This window comes from Lepisosteus platostomus, chromosome 3, assembly GCF_059453375.1.
Source record: "Lepisosteus platostomus isolate fLepPlt1 chromosome 3, fLepPlt1.hap1, whole genome shotgun sequence".
Classification (NCBI taxonomy): Eukaryota; Metazoa; Chordata; class Actinopteri; order Semionotiformes; family Lepisosteidae; genus Lepisosteus; species Lepisosteus platostomus.
Genome location: NC_142613.1, coordinates 64,177,492 through 64,202,257, shown reverse-complemented (window position 1 = coordinate 64,202,257; position 24,766 = coordinate 64,177,492). Strand labels below are relative to the sequence as shown.

Here is a 24,766-nt window from a genome sequence, read left to right as displayed (position 1 = left end):
ATAGGTCAGAACATGTAGTAGTACTTTATATAATTTATGATGTAATATTAATTGACAACAGAGAAAATAGTGAGCTCATATCCAACACATACTGTATAAGAAGACTGGATAAAACTGTTTTTGTGTCAATTCATAAAAATAGGATTAAAAGCCAATGATTTGATGCAGTTGCACCTTCGTCAGGGTGTATAACACACACAAACAGAACTTTAAACAAAATAACAGTTACTGTCAATTCAAACTTATAAGAACAATTATCTTTTCAATATGCACATCTGACCAAGTACATACTAAATTTGTATGCTTGTTAGTTAACATACAATTCTACATTCACAGAATGAGACCAAATAAATTCCTAAACTATTTCATGAAAGCTTTCAAATACAATTCTTTATTACTTCTACAAGGTCATAAAGTACAAAATACAGTAGTTATTTCAAAAGCCATGTCCTTTTTTAGACTGCTCTTAATTATCTAATCTAATCGATTTACCTACCAATTTAATACATGTGTAACTGTCACGATTATAAGTCCCTCTTCTTAAGGCCCCTCTGGCTCTTTCCAATTTTAGTTAGCTTTGTGCACCTGCTTCCCATCCAACCCCTCCCTATAATAGTCAGATGGTCCTACCATTCTCGGCTCAGCTTTGGAAGATGAACGCCGGAAGCCTGCCTACCAGCGGGTTCAGGAGTGGCCCGTCAGTTTCGGCTTCACAACAGCGTCCTGACTATCTGGGTCCGGGGCTTGGAGCGCCTGGCCCTGTTACCCTTTTTTATTCCCCCGTCCGTGCACCGGATCCCGCTGTCACACCCTCTGCAGCCAGAGGGCGCTCCTTCTCTGTCCTGCTCTCATTTCCGGTTCTTTGCTGTCCTTCTGGTGTTTCTCTCTCTCTGGGGCTATATATTTCCGGGTCTTTCAGTCTACCTGGGCTCAGCATTGACGTTCAGATGTCCTGAAATCCGCCTAGCACCAAGTCGCCCCATGTCCGCTACCTGAGGGCATAGGTTTCTATACGGCATTCCCTGAACAGCTGAGCCCGGCTAAACCCCGGCTCACTGCTACGCATAGGGTCTTTTCACTCTCCTGTCATTCCATGGTTCGTCCTTTCCAACATTTGTGACACCCGCTCCGGTTTTTAACTTTTGTCTTGTTCGTCGTGGATGGATTACCCGGTTCTGGACTTTTGCTTTCACACTGGAATTTCCTTTGTACTCCCTTTGGACTTTCGCCTGGACCACGCCCTCCCGAGCACCAGTGCACCGTCGACACGCCCCCCCTGTTCGTCTACCAGCCCCGTTCCCAGTCCTCTCTCCCCCATGTCTGATTCACTCCCTTCCAGATTCTGCAGTCTGCATAGGGTCCTGATTAACACTTCCTGACTGTAACAAAATAGAAATAGGCTGAGTTGCACAAAAATTACTTTTCCTTAAAATCTTTCTAAGAAAAATACTGTATAGATCTCTTGTTCTAGTGCAGTTTACCCTATTTAATGTATAAAACATTGGTATTTTATAAAGGTACACAGCAGTCTTATAAGAACTGGTAATATTTTTTTAGTTTTCAGCAGGTGTTTTATAAGTTTATTAAGTATCTTAATACATCTTATACATTCTCCCAAGGTGAAACATTGGATAACAACCTTTTTACAAGTACAGGCTAGATCAATTATATCCAGAAAGTGTTGTTATTGAATCTGCATTTTAAGGCTTTTGTCATCCTTTTAGGATTATGTTTTTTTATGAAAAAGAACCAATACTACTAAAGATATATCATTATTTTAAAGTTATAAGATTTGTGAGGCAGTCTTCCTTTTTAGCATGTGTACAATATACACAAAGTTTAACGTGGGGTTTTCAGCTGTGGGTTAAATAGAACTTCACAATATGAAACTATTGATTAATACAGCATAGTTGTCACATTCTACTGTGATACTGCACCTTTATCACGGAGATGCTTCATTAATGTAAGTGGAAATAAACAGTTTCTAACAGTATTTTAACCTGCACATGAAAGGAGCAAGAGTTCATTGGTTGGTATTATGAGAAGGTTAGCTTGACCTATCTAGCTTTTATTAGTAAGCAAGTTGGAAAACTCATTTATGTGGCAGAACATAAAGAAATTGCTTCACTGTATCACAAACAGTAGGCAGCAACACACAATATACTGTATATTGCAATATCTTAATTGACACTGGGCCAGTAAAAGTAAAATTCTGACTTGGGATAGTTCCTTAGTGATAGAGTCAACCATTTAGAACATGGTTGAATGGTAGCTGACCAAATAAGAACCTCCACCAGACTCGTGATGAAGATCATGCTGATTCTGCTTTGTAAATACTGCAAATTAATGGCTTCAGGCTTGTGTTCTGACCCCCTCAGCCTTCCCATTGTGGACTGCACTGCTAACCCTTACATGCTTTTCAGTGCAGTGAAAGAGAACACAGAGACAGTGACCTGGTCAAATGTACAGGAGGGCTGCAGCAGGCTGTGCTGGTAGGTCAGACAGAAGTTCTGTTTAGTCTGCCACAGTAGGAAAGGCACTGAGCATGAGGCCAGCCACATTCCAGGCTGCAGTGTGAGATGAAACTGCCAGTATAACAGAAACCAGAATGTGACATTCCAAACCAAAATAACATTGTGTCATAATATGCTAGAGAAAGAAATTTACTGTGTGAACACAAGTGTGAAAGAAAGTATAAATTTGCATTTGTTTAAAAATACTTTGAACTAAGACAACCTTTTTTGAATCATGCACCAGAATGACCACATGGACATATAAGCCCTTGGATTAGTTGATCTGGGTGAGGTTTTAAAAGTGCCTTTAAATGGAAAGAATTGAATGTGTAAATAAAGTGCTACATCTACAGTTCTATACAGTATCATTATTATAAATATGATGAATTATTGTGCACACTGAAATGATATTATCTGAATAGTAGAAAATGTGATTATAAATATATAAAATGTCTACCAAATATGTTGCAATATACTGTATATTGTATTACTTAATTTGTATTTATTTCTATTAAAGGAGACTTTCAAATCCCATTCATTTCTACTTAAACTACTACATCCTTAGAGGATCGAAACCCCACAGATAGGGCAACAATCCATCGTTAGGCACACATGTATGCATTCACTCACACATGCACAACCGCTTTATCCAATACACGCTTGCAGGGGATACTGAAGCCTGTCCCAACAAGCAACAGATGCAAGGCAGGATACACACTGTACAGGACACTACTCCATCACAGGGCATACAAACACACACACACTCATACCAGGGGGCCAGTTTTTCCCAGAAGCCAGTTAACCCATGTGAACATGGGGAAAAGACACAAACTCCATGCAGATTCCCCTCCCAGGAACTGAACCCATGGCCCCAGTGCTGCTGTGAGACAGCAATGCTACCGTATAGCATTGGCATCGGCTCACACATGCATAGTGGGGACAATTCAGAGATTGTAATTAATCTGGACAATATGTCAGATTGTGGGAGGAAACAGAAGTGCTCATAGAAAATACATACAAGATCCACTTGGGTGGATCTGAATTTGAACCCAGGATGTTAGAGCTGTGATAACTTCAGTCCCTAAAGATCATGCTGGGCAGCAAAGATGCTTACTAGCCAGAAAATCAAACAACTCTTCAAAACATGACTACAAAAACCTCAGTCTCACCCTACTCTTCCAAATGTAGAAGTCTCTCTTTGAGACTATTTTCAAAAACTCATTCAAAGGCACTCCAAAACTCACAGTTTCACAATTGCATGGACAGTGAATCCTTCTTCCTCTGGTGATGATAGGGTCGCTCACAACAGGGTTCCAGGTTCCAGGTGGGGCCTTGGCCAGAGAGCCTATACACAAGTCCTAAATGGTGGCTTATTCTTTGGAACTGTGTATAATATGGCTCATGTTCAACACAGCAACTGGTTGTGGATGTCCAGCTTGAGGAAGCCAAGGAGTAATCGAAGTGTGCATAGGGTGTCTTGAGACTGCAGTCTAAATCCCCATGGCTGTGTCAGTGAGCCAACAGTGTAAATAGGCTTCAGTTGCAGTGGTAGCACAGCCATTCCTCACCCAGGCAGTTAGTGAAAACAACTGGGGAGCTGGAGTTTTCAGCCCGGTTTTGTGGAATCAGCAGCCTAAGCTGTGTTAGAGTTGCTGCCACACCGACAGCTTTTCTTCAGCCCGGAGATTTATAAAACACCCTTAAGGTTGAGGTCTGCAGCTCCGTGGCTGTAGTGGAAAAATACAGACTGTCTGCACTGTAGTAACGTAGTTGTTATAGTAGCAGCAAACCTGCTCTTCAGCTCTGATTGTAGTGGTTATAGCTGAAGGCTTCATCCCAGAGGTAGGATCAACAGGAAAGAACAGCAGTCTGTGCAAGGGCAAAGGCTGATTTGAAAGTCTTATGTCATTTGTGCTCCTACTTCTTCTCCCAGTCATCTCTGATCTGTCTAGTTTCGGTGCTCTATTCATGTGGTCTGGAGCAGGGTGCAAAGCAGATGCCTGCTCTGGTGATTGCTGCCATCTACTGCGGTCCATCATCTTAAGTAGAGGGAAAGCTTCAGAAAAATCCAGGGGTCCCTGGGGAAAGTAACGCCCCTTGATGGCATGGCCCCTCATAGCATCACATGCAATCTCTGGCCCCCAGACAGTATACTCTCACCTAAACAACTGTCATCCGGCAGCTGTTGATGTGGTCCAGATAAGGGCTGCCATTCTGTTTAAAACTTCTGCCCTCTTACATTATCATACTCAGTCCAGAAAAAGGGCAAATAGAAAAAGGTAAAACTCCTGTCAATAACAGGCAAAAAGAGCCATGATAGAGGGCCCAAAACATAGGGGTCCAAACCATATAAACCCACAAACCACTGGGAGAGGAAAGGCTGCTGCTCCAATGGAAAACTGGGAAATGATACATTTGAAAAGCAAAGTTGGGAACAGTGCACTCTAATAGCTAACACGAAAATCCCTTCAGGCTGTCAGTGACAGAAGAGGGGAGCCAGAATTATTGCTGCCATGTGACTCCCCAACCAACACATCATAACATATCATCATACACGCTCTATCAAACAGTCACTGGAGAAAGGACTATATAGATGACTTGGTAAGAGACAGTGTCTCAGGCTCTGGTCACCTGCCAGTGTGCAAGATACAACGCTATTCTAAGAATACCATGGTCAGTATGCATTGTAAATCCTAGTATTGTATACTGTATGTACTGATGTCAGTAGATCACAGTAGAGGCAGTGTGTTGTCTCATGAACAGGTACTGTAACTCTTTCCATCTATGATGCAATAGCAATTCTTACAGACCATCAATGGATGCACGTACAGTACATCTCCATAGTATCTGCAGTACATCCAGTCTTCCATGGACAATGGCTACCAGTGTTGATTGCACCTGGAAGACAAATGCCTCAGAGGGAAAACAGGTGAGCCTAAGCCCAGACGTGGGTTTCTTGCACCTGAACAAGACCTTGAACTCTAACTAACATTTAGACCTCCTGCCTGAATATCGGCACCAAGAAGATGTCTAAAGAGATATTGATTGGGTCTCACCACACTTCCAAACTCAGGAGATATGTGTCTGACAACACTGGGTGATTGATGTGACCTCACAGGATCTCACAGAGGAAGTGCCAACACCAACACACAAGAAAGCCCAACAGGAATATCACTGGTGGCAGATCAGGGGTAAAGCAAGAGAGAACTGCTACAGTAAATCTAACCATGACCCGTGACACATGTTCTAAAGGATTGCCTTCATGTCTGCTGGACAGAACACTTTCCTCAACATTAACCACCAGACTGACCTAGGCAAAGTTTTGCAAGAGCAGCTTTAGACAAGCCTGGCTGGGAAGAAGGAAGTTTTCTAAGTAATTCAGCACAAGGATGTCTTGATGGATTACTAAAGCTATGACTGTAACCACATAGTTGGAGAAGCACTTGCAGCATTTGCGTATAGATAAACTGAGGTAATCTGTGTGTTCTTTATGCACAGGGGCATATTCTAGTATGGCATGATTGGTACTGTATGATGAGAGCAAGTTAATAAGAAGCTACAGTAAACCATTTTGTTCAATGTTTTATGTAAAAAGTTAATATACTTGCAATTGTCAAACTTGTTATGTATGCTAATTAAGGTAAATAGTTACAATCAGATTATGATGACAAGGATGAATGCAGTATTTCCATGTAATTTACCAATCTTTTATTTCAAGCCATAGGGTGCACTTTTACAACAAAAAAATCTTATTTATTATCTTAAATGTATTATCTTAAAATATTGCATGTCTCAGTCTAAAAAACAATAAGTAGAAGACAAAATGTTTACTGAGCTGTAGGTGGTCAGAGAGACAATGATCAAAGGGATTTTTGGGTTTATGTTACTTAATTAAGTCCTTGGTCAATCATTAAAGTCATCAACCTGCTTAACTTTAGACAACTATATATTTTATGTTATTTATCCAATATAATTTTTCTTTCTCTAATACATGTATATTTTTTATTTGTTAATGGGTTCATGTTGTTTTAAATGTATTGTGTATTTTATTAAGTCTTTTACCTGCCTGCACAGCAACTTTCCCATCTGGGACAATAAAAGTAAGTAAAATGTCTTGAAATAATAATAATAATAATAATAATAATAATAATAATAATAATAATAATAATAATAATAATAATTGCTTACACTTATAAAGTGCTTTTCTGGACACTCCACTCAAAGCGCTTTACAGGTAATGGGGACTCTAATTGCTGCCAAATATTCACCAAATATTGAGATCACTTATCTGAATTTATATGACATCAACATATTTTGGTTTTATGTCTTAAGTCCTGGGGATATTTAGTGTACCTTATCACACAGTACCTTTAGATGTCTTTAGTTTGAGCATTCAGATTTTTAATAAAAATATTAAGTTTAAAAATGTGTGTGCATTGCTTTTTTAATTTACAAAATGGGGTATCATTGGATGGGTAGGAATACTTTTGCAAGGCTGCAATTTTAAGATTTCTTTGTTAAATTTGAATAAATCTAGATCAGTGGGGTAGTATTCGAGAGATTGATGTTTCCTGTATGCTATTAATTTTTTACATAAAGCATTCTATGTGTGAAGCTGGATTCAGCTTTAAAAATGATTAAAAACACCGATTTTTTAAAAACGAAAAAAATTCCTATGTTTAGCATTGGCAAATTAATGACTATCAAAATAAAGAATTAATTCTTGACATGTCGTTGGGCATGTGGAGTCACATTAGCAATGGGAATGGGAGTGGTTTTGTTAAGGATGGATGTATCAATATGCAAAGCACTTTGCTGCATTATATGCAAAAAAATGATGAAACATTCTGCTTAACAAAGGAAAATTTGTAGTGATCTCATTTCTAGTTAATATGTGCAGTATTAGTATTGTTAGTACTGTTAAGGGCATTAGTACAGTAGATGTAGAATAATAATTTAAATCGCAATGATTTCTCATTACTAAGAACGCGATTTCATTAAGGCCTAAATTAAGTAAAGAGTTGTAATAAAACTCAGCAGTTCCGCTGAACAGGAATATTCATTGCTTGGAATGTGAATATTCCTTCATGGAATGCTTCCATGAACAGGATTAGGAAAATGCCATTTCATAGGGATTGCTTTCAACTATTTATGCTTCATAAGCAGCTGATAAGTTTATCAAAAAGAGGACGAAGTCTGTTACACTCACATTCAGTTGTCAGGGGCTGTTCAACAGGCGTTTCCAATTATTAAAATAGAGGGGGAGGGCAAAGTTAACAGAATTAGAATATTATTTACCTCCTGCATTTCAGGGTAATTTCTGCTTTGTTAAATCGTTAACTTGTGTTGGGTGGACAGAGATTATCTCGTCATGTCGCTGAGAAAAGTGGTGCTTTTCGACCTGGGGGGAGTTTTAGTTATCCCCTCTCTGCGGCAAGTTTTTCAGCGATACGCGGAGTCCATTGGTCTGCCGAGGTAGGAAATTTGCTGTCAATATTGTGAACCTTGTTTATCCAGTAACACTGGGTAGTGACTGTTGGTATTTCGTAGGTATTTGTTGTACGAAACGCAGCACAATTTCCTATTAATTTCTGCCTCAATGATGTGGTGTAATCCAAAATAAAGTTGCAAAAAATGAAAACAAAACAAAATGAAAGCCTAGTGAGTGTAAAACTAAGTGCGCATTATCAGCAAAGACAGATTTAGTGTAGTACAGTGGAATGTAAAATGAATGCAGGGATTTTAAGTCAACACGTCCATCTTAAGCATTGCAAGGGTTGTTTAAAGATGACAGTTTAGAGATTACAGTTGAAAGAAAAGAGCTCATTCATTGATCGACAACGAATAAAACTCGAAAATGGCACTGTAAATCACTGAGGTCGAGCCGTACAGTATATGACAGCCGGGTAGAAAAATAATTTTACGATTGTCCTCCATGCGGGCTCCATGCAATTTAGCTGCATTATTGTTGTTACACGTTCAATGTTTTTTTTTAAAAAGAACTGGAGTTGACCATCATTGTTGTTATGAGCTCTAATAACTCTCTAATGTATGAGCTCTAAAGCAGTAGTATATATCTTTTGTTGCCTTTTTTTACACATGCAACCTGATTCCTAAATGTCTTGGCCACAACCCACCACAAAGTTAAGATGCTTACTCCAAAACAGAATAAAAAATAAATGTACTGTAATTCGGCTTGCTATTGTCAGCTTTGTTCCTGCTCTTGGTGAAACTTGAGAACATTTTTGGCCTTTTGCTTGGGGTTCAGGCTCTACAACAAAAGCATCAATGGTAGTTGAACACTCCTGATGCTGTGGGTCTGATACGCTGTAGAGGTTATACTGTAGGTGACCTGTTTAGTACCATCTCGTGCCATTTTGCTCACCACTCACCCCCTAGTTCAAATGCCAGTTTCTCCTACGCAGCAGTCAATTTGTCATTCTGACTCATCAGAAGCAGAAATAACACTGACCACCTCAGTAAGGACGGTGAGCAAAATTACTCTGTGAATGATTGGAGTCAAATCTGTTTCACATTAAACTGGAATAGACACATTTAAACTAAATTACTCTAGTGGGATGTTATAAATCTCATTGTATTTTTTGTCGGAAGCACTGCTGGAAAAAAAGACTCTCCTCTTCACTTCAAGAAGGTTCCACCTCTGAACTACTGTGCTTTTTACTCTCTTTTCAGCATGGAATTAACTTGTAGCTTTTGAAGTATACAGTACATAATGCCCATTGCTCAATAGTGCTTGCCGTATGTTAATTAAATAAACATGGCTAATAAATTAACCGTTTATATTGCATTCTCCAAACTTTAGCTGTAAACTAGTTTTCTAAATTCACATGTCTCTGTAATGCTTTTAGTTGTTACCTTTTGTAGAATTTTTCAAAAAGCATATAGAATATATTGCATTCTCTTGATTATCAAACAGTAATTGCAGCACAAACTGGTGAAGCAGCGCTGATGCCATTAAAATGGTCTAAAGAGTGTATGTGTACAGAGCAGTAATGTAGATAACTTTTTGATATTCCATGTTTGCAGTGTGTATTGTACAGTAAGTGCAAATTGCATCAAGTTTTGAGACTTAAAAACTTTAACTTCATATAGTGTCATAATTGGAGAAGGATGTACTGTAGTTGAGAGCTGCGAGATCACAGGGGGTGTCTAGACAGATGAGTCTTGAGCAAATGGGAAAAGGTGGTCAGAGACTGAGCTCTTCTGGTTTCTGTTGGTACTTCGCTCCACCACTGAGGAGAACTCCAAGATGGAGAATGAACAAGCTCCAGATGTGAGACAATGAGGACTCAGTACAGAAAGTATAATAAACTTTCACGATTTCAGAAGTATTCTATGAATAATGTTATTTACAGCAAATAAACTGTTACTAAACTGTAAATGGAGAATATTAAGAGGAGACGGTTAGCCTCACGTGCTTTCATTATCTTCGTTTATTTAGACCGTGAGCACAACCAACCGATCCTCTGTTCACTTCTATCTATGCCTTACACATATAATGAAAATGTTTTGATTAATGTCCTATTGTGACACTTAGAACGGAGATGCAATACCACACAGTAATTTTCCATTTCTGATATTTACAATATCTGAATACTGTTTTGAACTAATTGTATTGAAAGATTAGGCAAATAGCAATGTTTAGGTTTGACTCTGGTAAGGAATCTAGGCATACGAAGGGTTAATGAAACAAAGTGTATTGTGAAACTCCAAAGTTAAACATTTTCAGATAGGCATGGAGTGACTAACCTATGAACAACGTGGATTGTGCCTTACTTACAGTAGATTCACCTTATGCGATATTTGGAACTATCTCTTTTGTCATGTGTGAGGGAATTAATTTATGACGCTGCCCCCAGACTTTTTTTTTTACCACACATGTAATAGCAGACTGATAGTGAATGTTTCTAATCGTGTTGCATGATTTCCTGTATTTTCTGTTTTATGTCAAATAGAAAACATATCTCAATGAACACATCCACCATATATGATTTTATAGAAGGAAATATTTCAAATGAACAGTATGTTAAATTTATTTGATTGATGCATTATACATTTATAGTGTTCTCATTAATTTGAAATTGTACATAACAAAGTGAGTGCATCTAACGTTATTTGGATCTCATCTACAGTATCTAATCAACAGTATTGAGGTATTTTGTCATCACTGGTTTATTGAATGGAACGGTTTCTAAAGCTTGGTTGAAACATTTGTAACTTTAGTGAAATCAGTTACTCTTCTATCCCATGATGAAGCAGAGTAACATGGCAGTGTCGCAGGCTCATGCCAGATTCTGTTGTTTTTGATCAAGTTATGTTTAATAATACTGTTAATGGACTGATTTTCTGGGTTTGTCACTTTATATGAAATAATCACATGTTATTTGGCAGATCCTGGTCTCGAATTTTTCCATTTGTGCGTTTGGAAAATGAGCTGGTTCAGTATTGGATCACTTTTTGCCAAAAAAACAATTTCTGTTTTCATACCTAATCTGCTTCTAAACTCTGTTTTTGGGGAAGAAGCCTGGAATTGTGTTTTCTTCTCCACAGTGTAACATATTGCATTTCCCAAGCTTTCTTTCAAGGGCTTTGCACCTCCCTAAAAGTTTTCCAAACCTTCTTTGTGATATACTGAAGTTTAGTTAACTAAAGCAAACAATCTCTGGTGCCCCTTTCAGGGTTTTTTAAGTTGCATTTTGGAGCCAAATAATAAATTATTCTATCTCAAAAGAGCATTGTAGTATTTTTCAGTTCTCTGCCAAGCGTTAATTAACCATTGTCAACAAATCTTTGTGCTCTTGAACTGTGTCTTTATTATTCAAATGAGCTGCTCTTACACCTTTATTGAAGGATTGAAACAAGGACTGTGAGGTTTGCTGGAAATGCTGGAATATGTTGTGACATTGCAATTGTTAAAGATTGCAAAAGCATTTAACAAAAGTAAGCAGTTTGAAACCATCCTATCTGATTTTAAACAAAACCGATGTAAAAAAAAAAGCCATTGGCACTGATCTTTTGAGCCTATAGCCCAAGTATGTCTGTTATGCATAAAGCACCCTTCACACTCTTTGTTTAATGATCCCAATTTCTCCCCTCAGAACACAGATACATATTTCCTAATTTAAAAACAAAGAGGTTCAAATTCTCATTTATACCTGTGGCCATAACTTTGCTCATCAGTTGATTTTCTTGCTTATGTTTATCTGTGTTGTTTGTTTGTGTGTTTTTCTTTATATTGTCTGCTGCTATAGAACAAATTACCCCTTAGGGATAATATAGACACCCTCTCTCTCTAATGCAATAAAAAGGTCTGGTTAGGGAGGTGAATGATTTCTTCAGGAATCTTCCGTATGTCCTGTGCCATTGACTCTGTTAATCAAATTGTCCTTAATTGGTTAATTATTTTGATAATGTGTATGGAAGTGCTGCGATTCCTGACTGGTTCCTAAATGAGTGGTGGACCTCAATTTTTGATAAAGGGATGAACCTCCTCTATCTGTTCTGATGTCCCACAAAGTTCAATTTTGGGACCTATTCTGTTTAGCATATACTGTACATGTTGCCATATTTTAGGTGTGACTGGAATGGGTTATCTTCAATGTTTTTATTGAATATATCTAGATTTGCAGACTAAGCCTAATTCTGATGTCTTCATGACTTTAATTCATGTGAGCTTTTGAAAGTTATGAACATCAGAAGAATACCATTGCGATTTCAATTTTCCACATGCACAGAATTTCCTAAACACCCTATCCTTCCGATGCTTTCACGCTACAGTAGTTAATGCTTTTGTATTTTGTAGACTGGATTATTGTAAGGCCTTGTTAACGTAGATGATTAGCTGTTCTTAACAGACTTCAATTTTTGAACCTTCTAAAATAATTCCATAATTAAGTTCTGTGAAAATACTACTTTTATTTCAGATACAGTACTTTGTATTGGCTTTGTGTGAGTTGTAGGATTAACTATAAGTAAAACAAATCCTTTTGTTGTGTATCTCTCTCTGGTGTTTTTAACATTAGAGTCCACTATATAATTCTATCAAATGGTTAGTAAAATTGTCACAAGACTTGGGCATGGTACTGTATGTTAATAAATCAAGAATAAACATTGTATGTTTTCAGTCTTCCTTTGTTCATTATTACTTTTCTATTATAGCACAATATAAATATGGCATGCTAATGTGATGGGTACACTGGTTGTCTCATTGTGAGGGCTTGTTGTTCCTTAGGGATTTCTTCCAGAAGACCATTGTCAGTGGGGGTCCAGAGAATGCATTTTTTCGGGGCGAAAAGGGTCAGCTAACCTTAACCCAGGTGAGAATGCACACTATTTAAATAACAGTGCATTAAATTTGCATTTCTATTGGTTATCTGTAGATGTTTTCTTACTCCTTTCTAGATGCCTCATTACCTGAAGTGCGTTGGCTGAGGCCATATACTGTACCTGTATGTCAAATGGTGGGATAATTAAGAGACAACCACACCAAATAACATAGTTCTGATGACTGACCTCCTGAAGTAGACACACATCTCTATGTCCCTCTGAATATAAATTCAAAATTAAAAACTTTCAGACTTAGAATCTTTAAAAGAATATTAAAATGTCCTTATGAACCTCACTACATTACCTATTCCAGTTTAGGTAAATGAATGTACATATTTGTCATTGTGACAGTTGTGCTTAACCTTTCCTTGCTTTTGTTTAAAATGCACATCTCTTGCTCTGGAAAGGTTATCCTCCCCCCCCCCCATTTTGATTCTTATGTGAAGCTTGGAAAGCCACCCTCACAATAATGCTGACATAGTAAAAACACATTTAGAGCTCTTGTTAGCGTAATAGTGTGACAGACCACCCTTATCCAACAAGGTAATTATGCGCCTGTGTGTATGTTTTTTCCATGCTACTCACTCAACTGAGAGTCAGGAGCTGGACAGGAAGACCCTCCCACACTTCTTGTGTCAGAGCTGGAAGACTCCAGGCTGCATCTCCTGCTCTCTGACGTCTTTTCTTCAGCACACTTATTCACACTAATAACGCTTCTACTCCCCCAATAACAGCGCCATGGACTCCATTATACCCACATTAATATACTGGACCTCCATGGCATTCCGCCATGTCGCCTCTCACTCACGTGCCAACTCAGCGCCTCTACAGCTACCTGACCGCTTCCTCTGCAGCTATTCAGGGTCAGAGTGATCTCAGTCACACAATACACAGGAACTCGTACCCCTCCACAGCTCTTTCCTGGCCTCCTCTCCAGCAATACAGCTGACAGGCACTGCTACCACTCAGGCTGCTTTCCGAACACGGGACATGCGGCCAACACACCTCACCTGCCCATCCATGCTGTTTTCCTGATGATGACCTGATGATGAGCACAAACACACATGCTGCTTCCTGCAGGGTTAAGTGAGCTTCCTCTCGGAGGTATAGACAGGCCCTTTAAATGGGGTGGTTAACAGCTTATGCTCGTCAGCTATGACTTTCTAGACAAGTACTGGCTAAAGGCCCGTCACAAACAGTTTTGACGCTCTGGTTTCTTAATGTCCGCCATTGTTGACAGCTCTTGATGCCCATCACAAATTAAAAAAAAAACAAAACAGCCAGTCGCAATGTCGGAGAACTCCTAATGACCTAATTAACCAATTGAAAATAAATCGATGGGTTTTGCAGTTCCATGATTGGACTGAGCGTAATGATAAAAGACTAAAAGGTTAAAGATAAAACAAGAGTATACGTCTATAATTATAACTTATGTCCTAATTGATTTCACAGATCTGAGCTTTAACGTTTATTTGTGCTTACTCATTCAAAACAGCTTTCCAATATTGGGAAAACCTGACACTTCATATTTATAAAAAATAAAACTATCGGGAATACTCATTCTTATTAACTTGATTTCTGGTTGCATCGGGTGTAATATTCTCTGGCAACACTTTTGTTTTGCATTTTTACAGTCACTGGTTAGAAAGGCATGGCTGATAGGAGAAAACTTTTAGGGTGACAGAGACGGTGGACTGAATGAAAGATTCGTTTATAATTTACTTTGTTCAACAGCTGCTTGCATGCAGAGCTATTACGTCGTCATCTGACATTTTTAACAAGTGAGGAAAGGGCCGTTTGTTTTGTAAAAAGTTTTTGTGCAATGTGTACAGCAAAAGCCTTATGCTCACATCCTATCTCTACGCTCTCCTGTTTTTCCAGATGGTTTCGGAATTCGAGGCAGAGTGCCAGAAGAGTGCTGCCAGTGAGGGGATTCCTCTGCCTGCTCAGTTCTCAGTGCGAGACCTCTTTGAAGACTTTGGCAAAGTCGGGAACATCAATGCTCCTATGCTGGAAGCAGCCATAAAACTTCGGAGTCGTGGTATGGAAATAAGGGGCCAGGCGTAAGGATTCCAAGAGATGTATTGTTGAAAAGCAACTTGTAAAATGCTTAATATTACTGTTACGACATGAATGAATAACACTTACATTGCCCTTTCAAGCAAGTTGCTCTTGGTATGTAAATGCATTTTTTAAAATGTTATATTGCTTTTTATACTGTTGTGTCCAACAAAGGAGACATGATCCAGGTGTGTATGAAGTAGGCATTACCTTTATTATGTTTGGATCCAAAGCCGATGAAGCACTGACTCAATTCATTGATACAAGAGGATGCTTTTTATACAAAATTACAAACAGTAAACCCACCCAGAACAGTTCCAGTACAATTCCATATGGTGTAAAGCGAAGGCTCCTAGCCTTGGTACGTGGTCAACTGTAAGAATATTCTTGGGCTCCTTTATTTATTGTTTAAGCAGACAGTACGTACTTCTAGGTTTCGTTAATCATGGCTTAAGCAGATATCAGGCGCTCTCAGTTCTAGTCAAGCTGCCTGAAGCTGGCTCTGCCCTTCACGTTCCAGGCGCTTAGCTCACACCTAAGTTGCAGTTAGTAATTTTCCATAATTCTAGCAGAATAGTTTGTAGAATGATGTTAGTAAATTATTTACAAAGTAAAAGCAAATTAGTGAAATAAGAGAAATAAATGTTTGATCCTTCAATACCTACAAGCATCAGAATATTTCCAACAATATACAGTTTCTACATGTACAGTATGTAATGCGTTAAGTGACAAACGCACAGCAAATGTTTTCTTGAAATACTGGAACAATATTGTATTGACTTTAACGTCATTTATGAAATCTGTGATGGTATACCGCGTTATCATGCATACATTTAATCTGTGTAGAAAAAAAGACACAATGACAAGTTTCATAAAATACATTTTCTTTTATTCAAGAAATCTTACCATTACTGTTGTCTCCAAAAACTGCATTTAGAAATGGACAAACGCACATCAGGTAACATTCAGTGTAGACAACTATATGGTATTATGTACATTAGATAACAGATATTGAACCTCATATGAGTAGTAATTTGGGATATGTTAATCAGTATTTTCTTCTAGGCAATACAGGGCCAAGACCCAACCAAATGCGTGGATATATATTAAAAAAATATAACTCAAATCAGAGAAGTTTCTTAAACCGTATAAAAAGCTTTTATGTTAAGATCTGGATAAATATTGTGCTCGGCTTTGGCCACCAATCCATGAAATGGCAATGACATTGCTCCACTACAGAGTCTTCTTGGAAGAGTAATTCTCAGATTTTCTGGAATGCTACTGTATATCTCCTTAATCAGGAATGTAATAAACTGTGTTAAAACTGCACTGAAATATCCCCCCTTCTTTTCAGGGTTTACCACTTGTGTCCTGACCAATAATTGGGTTGATGACTCTTCTCAGAGAGGGGGAATGGCTCGGACGCTCTCGGCTTTGAGTGGACACTTTGACCTGATTGTAGAGTCCTGCCGCGTGGGCATGAGGAAACCAGAGACCTCGATCTACTCCTTTACTTTGGACAAACTGCAATCTAAACCTCAGGAGGTGAAGTATCTGTTCATGCATCTAGAAGCAACAGACAATCATAACTGTTTGATGTGTTTTATGCCTGAGTTTCATGAATGCTGCATATTTCCTGATGTACAGAAAAAACTACAGATGTACAGATATTTCTATATCATGTAAACTTTATTTACCTGTATGGGGAGACAGAAAAACAGTTTTAATGTTCCAGTTATTTTATCACTTAATGGTTACCAAACTTGCCCATAAGGGATCGATACTCACTGCAGGTCTGTGCTACAGTTCTGCAGGCTTTATTACTGTAGGTAACTTGAAGTTGACAAACGGGTCTGAAAACCTGCCATTTAAATCTGTTGAGTAAACAATTATGTCAACTCATGAAGCCACACTCTGCTTTAGGCTCTCCACAAATGAATGTAACTTGTCCTGTCATCTTCAAAGCTGTCCTACGCTAATATTCTCTGGAGGTTCTCAATGGGATAAAAAGTGTAATAGTGGAACTGTCATTCTAAAGGGAAAAATAACATGCGTTTCTTGCTGAACTGAGGCATTGTAGGCAATACAAGTTTTACTGTCTTTGATTTCAAATACTCGGCACTTTGTGCAGATGAAGAAAATAGTTGTGTGCAAGATTTCCATGATAAATCGGCAATATTTTTAAGTCTGCAAAGAGTTAAATCGAATGTTTTCGTTCTTTAAATCCTATGGCTTTGGTGGAATGATCATTTTTATCTATGGGACATCTTGCTGGCAAACCCAGATACAGTATATCTTGCTATTTCTTTCTGATAAATTTGCTCAACAACAAGTTTTTCCAGTACCTAAACTTTTAAACTAGATACATGATGTAGTACAGTATGTAGCAACAACCTTAAGAGTTGATATTTTAGCATACAAGAATATGTTTTTTGTAATATTCTGTGTAATGCAACAGGTGATTGGCTGACATGGTAAGATGCAAAGAATTTAGGTAGGAAGTTTTATTTTGTCCATTCAAGACAGTGCAGTGGCTTGCTATTGTGAGGACTACAGTAGGTTTGTCTTATAGAGGCCTCTGTAAAGTATTATAATTATTGATAGAGTTCTACTGTTCTTTGCAAAATGAGGGCTTTATTGCAGTCAAATGTTTGTAATGGCTAAAAAGATTGGACAATCCTTAAGTTTCTGAACTAACAAAAACAAGGTTTGATATCTAGAATTCTGAGATAAATATACTGTACAGGGAAGGCATGTTCAAGCTTTACAACACATTAGTAAGACCTAAATTTGTAAAAATTAGAATTCTGTGTTCAGCTATACTCACAGTTCCTCAAAGAAGAGCAACAAGAATGATTCCTTGCCATATAGGCCCAGGTTAAAGGAGCTAAACCCCTCCATTATAGAATAAATTGGAATGAGAGTAAATCTGATGGAAGTGCAGTGCTTTGCAAAAGTCCTGAGACCCTTCCTGTGGGTCTCATTTTGTGAAATTTATTTTGTGAAATTAGTATTTTATTGAAGAGCTGGATGATCCAATTGAAGGTTTCTACAGGTAAGACAAATTACTATACATGTAAATGTCAGCAAAAACTAAAGAGAGAAAAATGAAATACTGTATGTTGATTGCATAGGAAGTATTCAAACTTGTGTCTCAAAACTGTGGAGGGCTCTGAATACGTTTGCAAGGCACTATGTATAAAATTTTAAGGGGTATAGATAGGGTCAACCAAGGTGACTAATTTGCACTCAGTAGCAAAACAAAGACACATGGCCTTAATTGAAACTAAGGGAATTTCATTTGGGATGGAAGATAGGAAACACTTACAGTATTTGTGTATTGGAACACGTTTCTAAGACAGACTGAGGAAGTCAAAGTCAACTGTTTTTAGAATGTTTAACTTCAAATGTTTCTTATGTTGCATCACCTTCCTTTGCCTTCCCATAAATGAGGCATTTGGAAAACCTGTTGCACCAGTGGAGTGTGCATTTCAACACCACATGTCACTCCCCCCACTAAAAATGTAGTTGATGCTGACCCAGAAAGAAAAATGAGATACAGCAGGATTCCTGTGCTGGGAATATTTTGAAGCTTTGTGGAATGTACGTTGTGTTCTTGTACTATGGGGGTTCCTGCATTCTGGAATCGAAAATCTCAGATCTCTGAATGTTCTAAGCAGAGACAACTCAATGTTCTACTTGAGCAATAAGGCACTCGAGGCCGTGCTATATCGTGGATATACTGTAGTCACAGTTAAAAGGCGTTGTTAGGCCCGACGCGAAGTGTAGGGCCGGCAAACCTTTTAACTATGACTATATCCACGATACAGCACAGGCCTCGAGTGCCTTATTGCTTTTATAAAACTGTCCCCAAATATGCGATTGCTGTATAGAATGAATTTTAATTAAAAAATTTAACACCAAAATGAAGCTGTTTACGTTCCTCTTCCTGAGAATATACTCCCAATGCAGAAAAATAATGTAAGGGCATGTACATACTATACATAATGGGGAATCACATTTTTGGACTTAACATAGAAAGTTCTTGTTTGTACATCACTACGTGGTCTACTTAATGAAGCTGACACATTAAATATACAGCAAACAGCTGGGTGTGATTTTTGGATCAAAGGTATTAATAACCAAAATAATCCAATTGGCCTCCTTTATGTCACATTTATTATGTTCAGATATTCTTAGAAGTTACTTTTGTCATTTACCAGCTTTCCCTTTTTTAACATTTAACAAATGTTTTACTTTCAGTTTAGGGTTTATTTTTATTTTAAAAAGAATTCCCAACTTGATTTCTCTTTATATGTGTTTTGAATTTAAACAACAAAATGGCAAATAATGTTTTTAGTTCATTGCTTTCTTGGTTACTGTAGTAATGTCTGAAATAATTTTAATGAGAATTTATTTATGCATTGTAAGCATAGACCCTGACCTGGTGATACAAGAGGTTAAAGGTTAAGTTGAGACAACCTACAGACGGAGTTACCTACAGACAACCCATAGACATATACAGTATAGATCAGGCTTACTAGTGACTTTCCATTGTGAACTTTGAGAGAAAAGCTTGGTTCTTCCAGAGAAATCCTGATGTTTGAGACTCTTGTTCCAGGTGATCTTTCTGGATGACATTGGAGCTAATCTGAAGGTGGCTAGAGACCTGGGTATGGCCACAATTCTTGTTGAAGACACCACTGAAGCCCTAAAAGAGCTGCAGGCCCTCTCAGGAGTGGAGGTAAACTCTCATATAGAACTTTCCCTAGCCTCAACGGACCAGGCTGTCACCTGAGACATATCGTCTTCCATTGGCTGTCTTTATAAAAACCTCGCTGTGCCAGTTATAGATAATGCCATCTTCCTTCTGATTGTTCACAATTTTGAAGCCATGAATCCTTCTCTCAGATACTGAATTATTTGTAGATCCACTTTATATTGTGTGCATCATTCTATAGTATTTGGAATTTTGTTCTTGTTTCTTTTCAGTGTAAAAGTGCTATGTACACTTCGGTTCAGACAACTTACTGCAACCTCAAGCAAAGTCAGTAAAGTAAACAAATATGCCTTTTAAATTGCATAAGAATAAACAGTATAGTGAAATCGACTAGAGGAGCACATGGCCGTGTGAAATATACTTTACCAAGGGAACTATATAGTTTCATTCAAAATTTTAAATAGAAGAAATATAACTTTCTATCGTTATGATTAACCCAATAGACAAATATTAAACAAGTCTACTGCTGTTTAAAATCCCAGGACCAGTATATTCCTGCCTTTTTGTTTTTGCAGGAAAATCAAAGCATTGCTCTTGCGTCAGGATAAGCATTAACGGCCAGTTTCCCAAGACCTGGTGCTAAATCAGTTTTGTCTTTTTGTGACTTCTGCATCATACAAACTGTATAATGGCAGACAAAGCTTTGTAGAAGAACGATGTCTCATTTCTCCATGGGTAACTTACAGGGAGAACATTTTTTCTGGGTTGAACACAATGTATGTTGTTGTCCTAATATGATAAAATATATGCATGGAATTGTCTGAAAAAATTAAACATTCTGTACTTACAATTCATATTAATCAATGATCACAAAAGCTTTTTGACTTTGTTGTTCTAATTTTTTTAATACATTGTATGTCCTACATAATACAAGAGAGAATTGGTCTTAGGTTTGCCTTAAAGGGACAACTTTTTTTAGTAATCTGTGTGATTAGAACTACATTTTAAATGTTTTAATTAAAAAAGTAATTTATATTGATGGTTACCTCCTGATAAAAACAACTAGCTTACTTTTTCTTTTTCTTAAGAAAAAGAAGGTCAAAATAAGATGTACTGTATTACTAAGCTACTTGTAGCAAATTTAAAGACGCCTCAAACTCAGTCTCCAAGACGTTTTCTCTGTAACTGCTGTTACTGTACAATATATACAGTTTGACAGAAAGTAACCACCCCATCAGCGCTAAACCACTCAATGTTCCTGCCTGTGGTTTAGCATGCCATTTTCTTGTCATTTCAGACCCTGCTTTGCCAATAGTTATAGATTGTTATATAACTATCATACCACACTTTTCTCACTTACAAAACTGTCTTTTTAGCAAATGAGCCTCTTAAGCCACATTTAGATCAGAAAACCAACTGTTGTTAAACTGTTTAGACTGAACAGAAAGGTTCTTGGTCATAACTAGTTGGAAACCAAGAGAAGGTGAAGGACTGTTTTTAGCATTATTCTGTGTGGTTTGTCAGTAGAGTCAAAACTTGTTTGTGTGGCTGAAGTGCTGTTGGAACACCAATATTTATATACAGTACTTCCAATAAGCTTAGATTGAATTTGCTTCTCACATTCTCAACAGGCTCGCCCCTTTTCAGCTAAAATATCTGTTATATTTAGCTATAGCAGTGTATTCACCTTTTTCTTGTAAAATGCTTGAGGATCATATTCCTGGCAAGAATGGGGGAAAAAAACCCACTAACCATAGTATTAGTGTTGGCTTAGCAAATATATATATATAATGTAACATTACTCTTTAGTTTTGTTGTGGCTATATATACATATTTGACTTGTGTTTAGTTCTTCTTAAGTTCTTAATCATTTTATTTCTTCTAGTTGTTAGGTCAGGATGAAATGGTCCCATCGTCTATCCATCCTGAAGAAGTTTCTCATGGGTTTGTTTCCATTAAGGTAATAACTGAGATTATATGGAAGGAAGCCATACAGTATGGGCTTTTTTTTGCTGCGCATAATGCTGTAAAATATATTAACCACAGTAATAATGGCAACAGCCATGAAAAGAAAAGCTCATTATTGATGAAAAAGCTGATGATAGCTTCCTGTTTATTGTTATCCTCTTGGAACTTAAAACTGTAGCTTTTAGCTCATTAAGATTTTTATTGTATAAATGCTGTACAACATTAAAAATGTATTAGTCATATATAATATATTATCTACTGCACATTGATTAGAGGGAGAGCTCTAATACAGCCTTATCTGCCCAGTGTTGCAGAGCAGCTGTGTTTGGGAATGTACAGGTTTATTGGTTGCATAGCTGTGTGATCTGACTGTCGTCAGTATCTCTCATTAGTGCTGGGAAGTCTGTTTCATAGTTTAAGTTTAGAATGTGTCAACAAATGTAGATGGGTAAAAAATAGGATGTTTATGTCTGAGACAAAAAACCTAAGCATTCACTCTTTTGTATCTGGTTCCTGTGTATTCTGAAGCCTGGAGTCCAGACCCATTACGTGGAGAAAGGAGATGGACCACCTGTTCTTCTGTGTCATGGATTCCCTGAAAGCTGGTACTCCTGGAGATATCAGGTATGCTTGAGCACCCTTAATGGTACAGTATAGAAAAAGGCAGGGGAGGTACCGTAGGTATTTTTTGTGAGTCTGTCACATTAGCTGAAGGACAAAGAGGTACTATACTGTACCTATTCTAAATCCTTGCTAAAACTCTTTACAGTGAATTTGTTGGTAAGTGCTAAGCGGTGTTCTCGTTATAGTGATTTATTATAGTAGACTGTGAAGTTAGTTGTATTACATGAAAACTCTTATCAATACATTAAATATACAACATTTGAGCATTTAAAAATGGGCTGTTAAACCTTGGCACTGAATTAATTTGCTTTAACTGAATAATGTCTGCATCACCCAGAGTAAACTGACTGCATCCAGCATGAGCTTCTGTCTGAAAACCACATGTAACCTCAAATACTTTGTGAAAGAATATTTAGCTTTCAACAATTGATTTGGAAACTAGATTTGGTCTACATCAAGCAAAATTCAACAACCTTACAACATATCATTTTTTAAAAAGCCTTCTGAAACTGTATACTAAGTGTCTATGTTTAAGAAAACCTTCTCCTGACAGCATTACGTCTTGTATTTTTTTTTTTTAATATTAGTGCGATTTTTGCTGTCATGTAAATCTGTAGTGTTTAAAGTAAAGGAGTTGATTTATTTTAACAGGTTGCAATTTCATATTAAATGCAAGATGTTAGAGCTTGATATAATCTAGCCCATGTCTGAAAGATCACCAGTACTCCTTTGCCTTTGCCTGGACTTAATTGATAATGACATTTGGGTCACCCATTACCTGGGAAGAACATGCTGAGATTGTGTGTTTGTGACAAAAATTAAGAAGAACATGGAAACATTATCTAAAGTTTGCGTGCATTTAAAAAAAAGAATATTTAATATTTTGAATGTGGAAGAGAAACACCACTTATTTCCTAATACAAAAGCATTTTCTTCAGGAATATAATCGTTATTCTGTTAAACATTTGTTTTGTTCTATCAGGGGTGTCCAGTTCTGATCCTGGAAGGCAGGAGTGTTTAGTGCTTTTCAGTCTAACTTGGCTGTTAATGAACTAAGCCAGTTGTTTATTGAATTACCTGGAGCAGTTAAAAGCTTTTCCCTGCTCTCCAGGTGCCACTGTTTTAAAGGGAATACGAAAAGCTGCACACAACCCAGCCCTCCAGGTCCAGGAGTGGACACCTGTGTTTCTATAGTAGCTCTGCATTTTATTACAATGCCTCTGCCCGTTCTGCTGGCTTTGGCCTGTTAGTCAGTTTTATATGCTATAAACTAGTCATAAAATCACATTCTGTTGACTTCTGGGTCTTTAATACAGTAGAAGGGGTTTTATATTACTGTAAAGATGTTATAAAAAAAACTAGTACTCTGCATTATTATACTATTGTGGTTCATCGAAGTTATGACCAAAATGTAGTATATGCCAAAGTACAGTTGTTTTCCAGTTCAGCTATGTGATTATAACGTATTATTACTTTTAAGATGCAGTAATCTTCAGCTCGATCAACAGTCAACAACAGTTACCACAGGGGATATTATAATTTATCAACACAGTTGGTAACCACACTCAGTGATGTGTGTGTGGAAGTTAGTTCTTGTTAATCAGTGTACAGATAGATACTTTATTTACTTATTTTTGTGACTTTCCATATGGTATATTTTGAAAGTCTGATTAAATTTTCATAATTCACTTATGTACAGTAGCCCCAGTTAGGACTTAAATTAGACTTGGCTTTTATAAGATTTGTTCAGTTATTTTTCAGTTTTGGTTTTATTTCTGTTTATTGTAAACCTTACTTCACCCCTGATACTCACCGGTATGCAAGTCAGTTGGTCATCTTCCTTTTACACTTCTTTTTCTATGAATCAAACAGGATGAGGTCTTCATTCTATTCAGTCAATCTCTAAGGATTTTAGTTTCTAGTCCATTTGCATGGCACATAGGAATGCACAGTGAAAAAAGAGAATACAGCTAATTACCAAGCATAAATGATAAAAGACAAAGTCTAAATCCAAAGTTATTCAAAGTCTTTTAAAACTTTTATTTGTTTTGTTTTTTTGATGGCTGACAGCTTTTGTACTGTAGGTTCCTTAACTGTTACAAATTAGAAACTGATTCACACAAGACCCACAATGAAGAGGGTAATGTAAGACACGTTGACTTTGCTGGTGGTTAATGCAAGGTGAACCTGGGTAGTGTATTCCCAGTCTGCTATCCTACAGAGCTGTTGAGGGTGGTTTGACTGACAGGAGTATTCTTTTCTCTGCTGCAGATCCCAGCTCTGGCAGATGCGGGTTTCAGAGTTCTGGCTCTAGACATGAAAGGCTATGGAGATTCCACAGCACCCCCTGGTGAGCTAATCTAGAAGTTGTCTGTACTATTAAGTCTGTTTTTAGCCACCCTTTAAAACTGGCAGAAACCAGGAAAAGATAAAGATTTCTGCTACGTTAATCATTTTTAATGTCTAATTGCTAAGCTGTCCCACAAGTGTCATTTTTAAGGCAAGGACCTATTTGTGAGTTGTTTAGTGAAGT

At 37.6% G+C, this 24,766-nt stretch overlaps 1 protein-coding gene across 1 annotated transcript in view; it reads left to right on the top strand.

The window, feature by feature from the left end:
* The first annotated feature begins 7,720 nt into the window (after positions 1-7,720).
* Positions 7,721-24,766, top strand: part of ephx2 (epoxide hydrolase 2, cytoplasmic) — a 96,015-nt gene continuing 78,969 nt past the window's right edge. The window contains exons 1-8 of the mRNA XM_088626416.1: positions 7,721-7,988; positions 12,766-12,850; positions 14,742-14,901; positions 16,276-16,466; positions 19,543-19,665; positions 21,527-21,601; positions 22,138-22,233; positions 24,505-24,583. Coding sequence (XP_088482542.1) covers positions 7,885-7,988; positions 12,766-12,850; positions 14,742-14,901; positions 16,276-16,466; positions 19,543-19,665; positions 21,527-21,601; positions 22,138-22,233; positions 24,505-24,583 — 913 coding nt within the window. The 5' untranslated portion in view covers positions 7,721-7,884. The remainder of the gene's footprint in view (positions 7,989-12,765; positions 12,851-14,741; positions 14,902-16,275; positions 16,467-19,542; positions 19,666-21,526; positions 21,602-22,137; positions 22,234-24,504; positions 24,584-24,766) is intronic.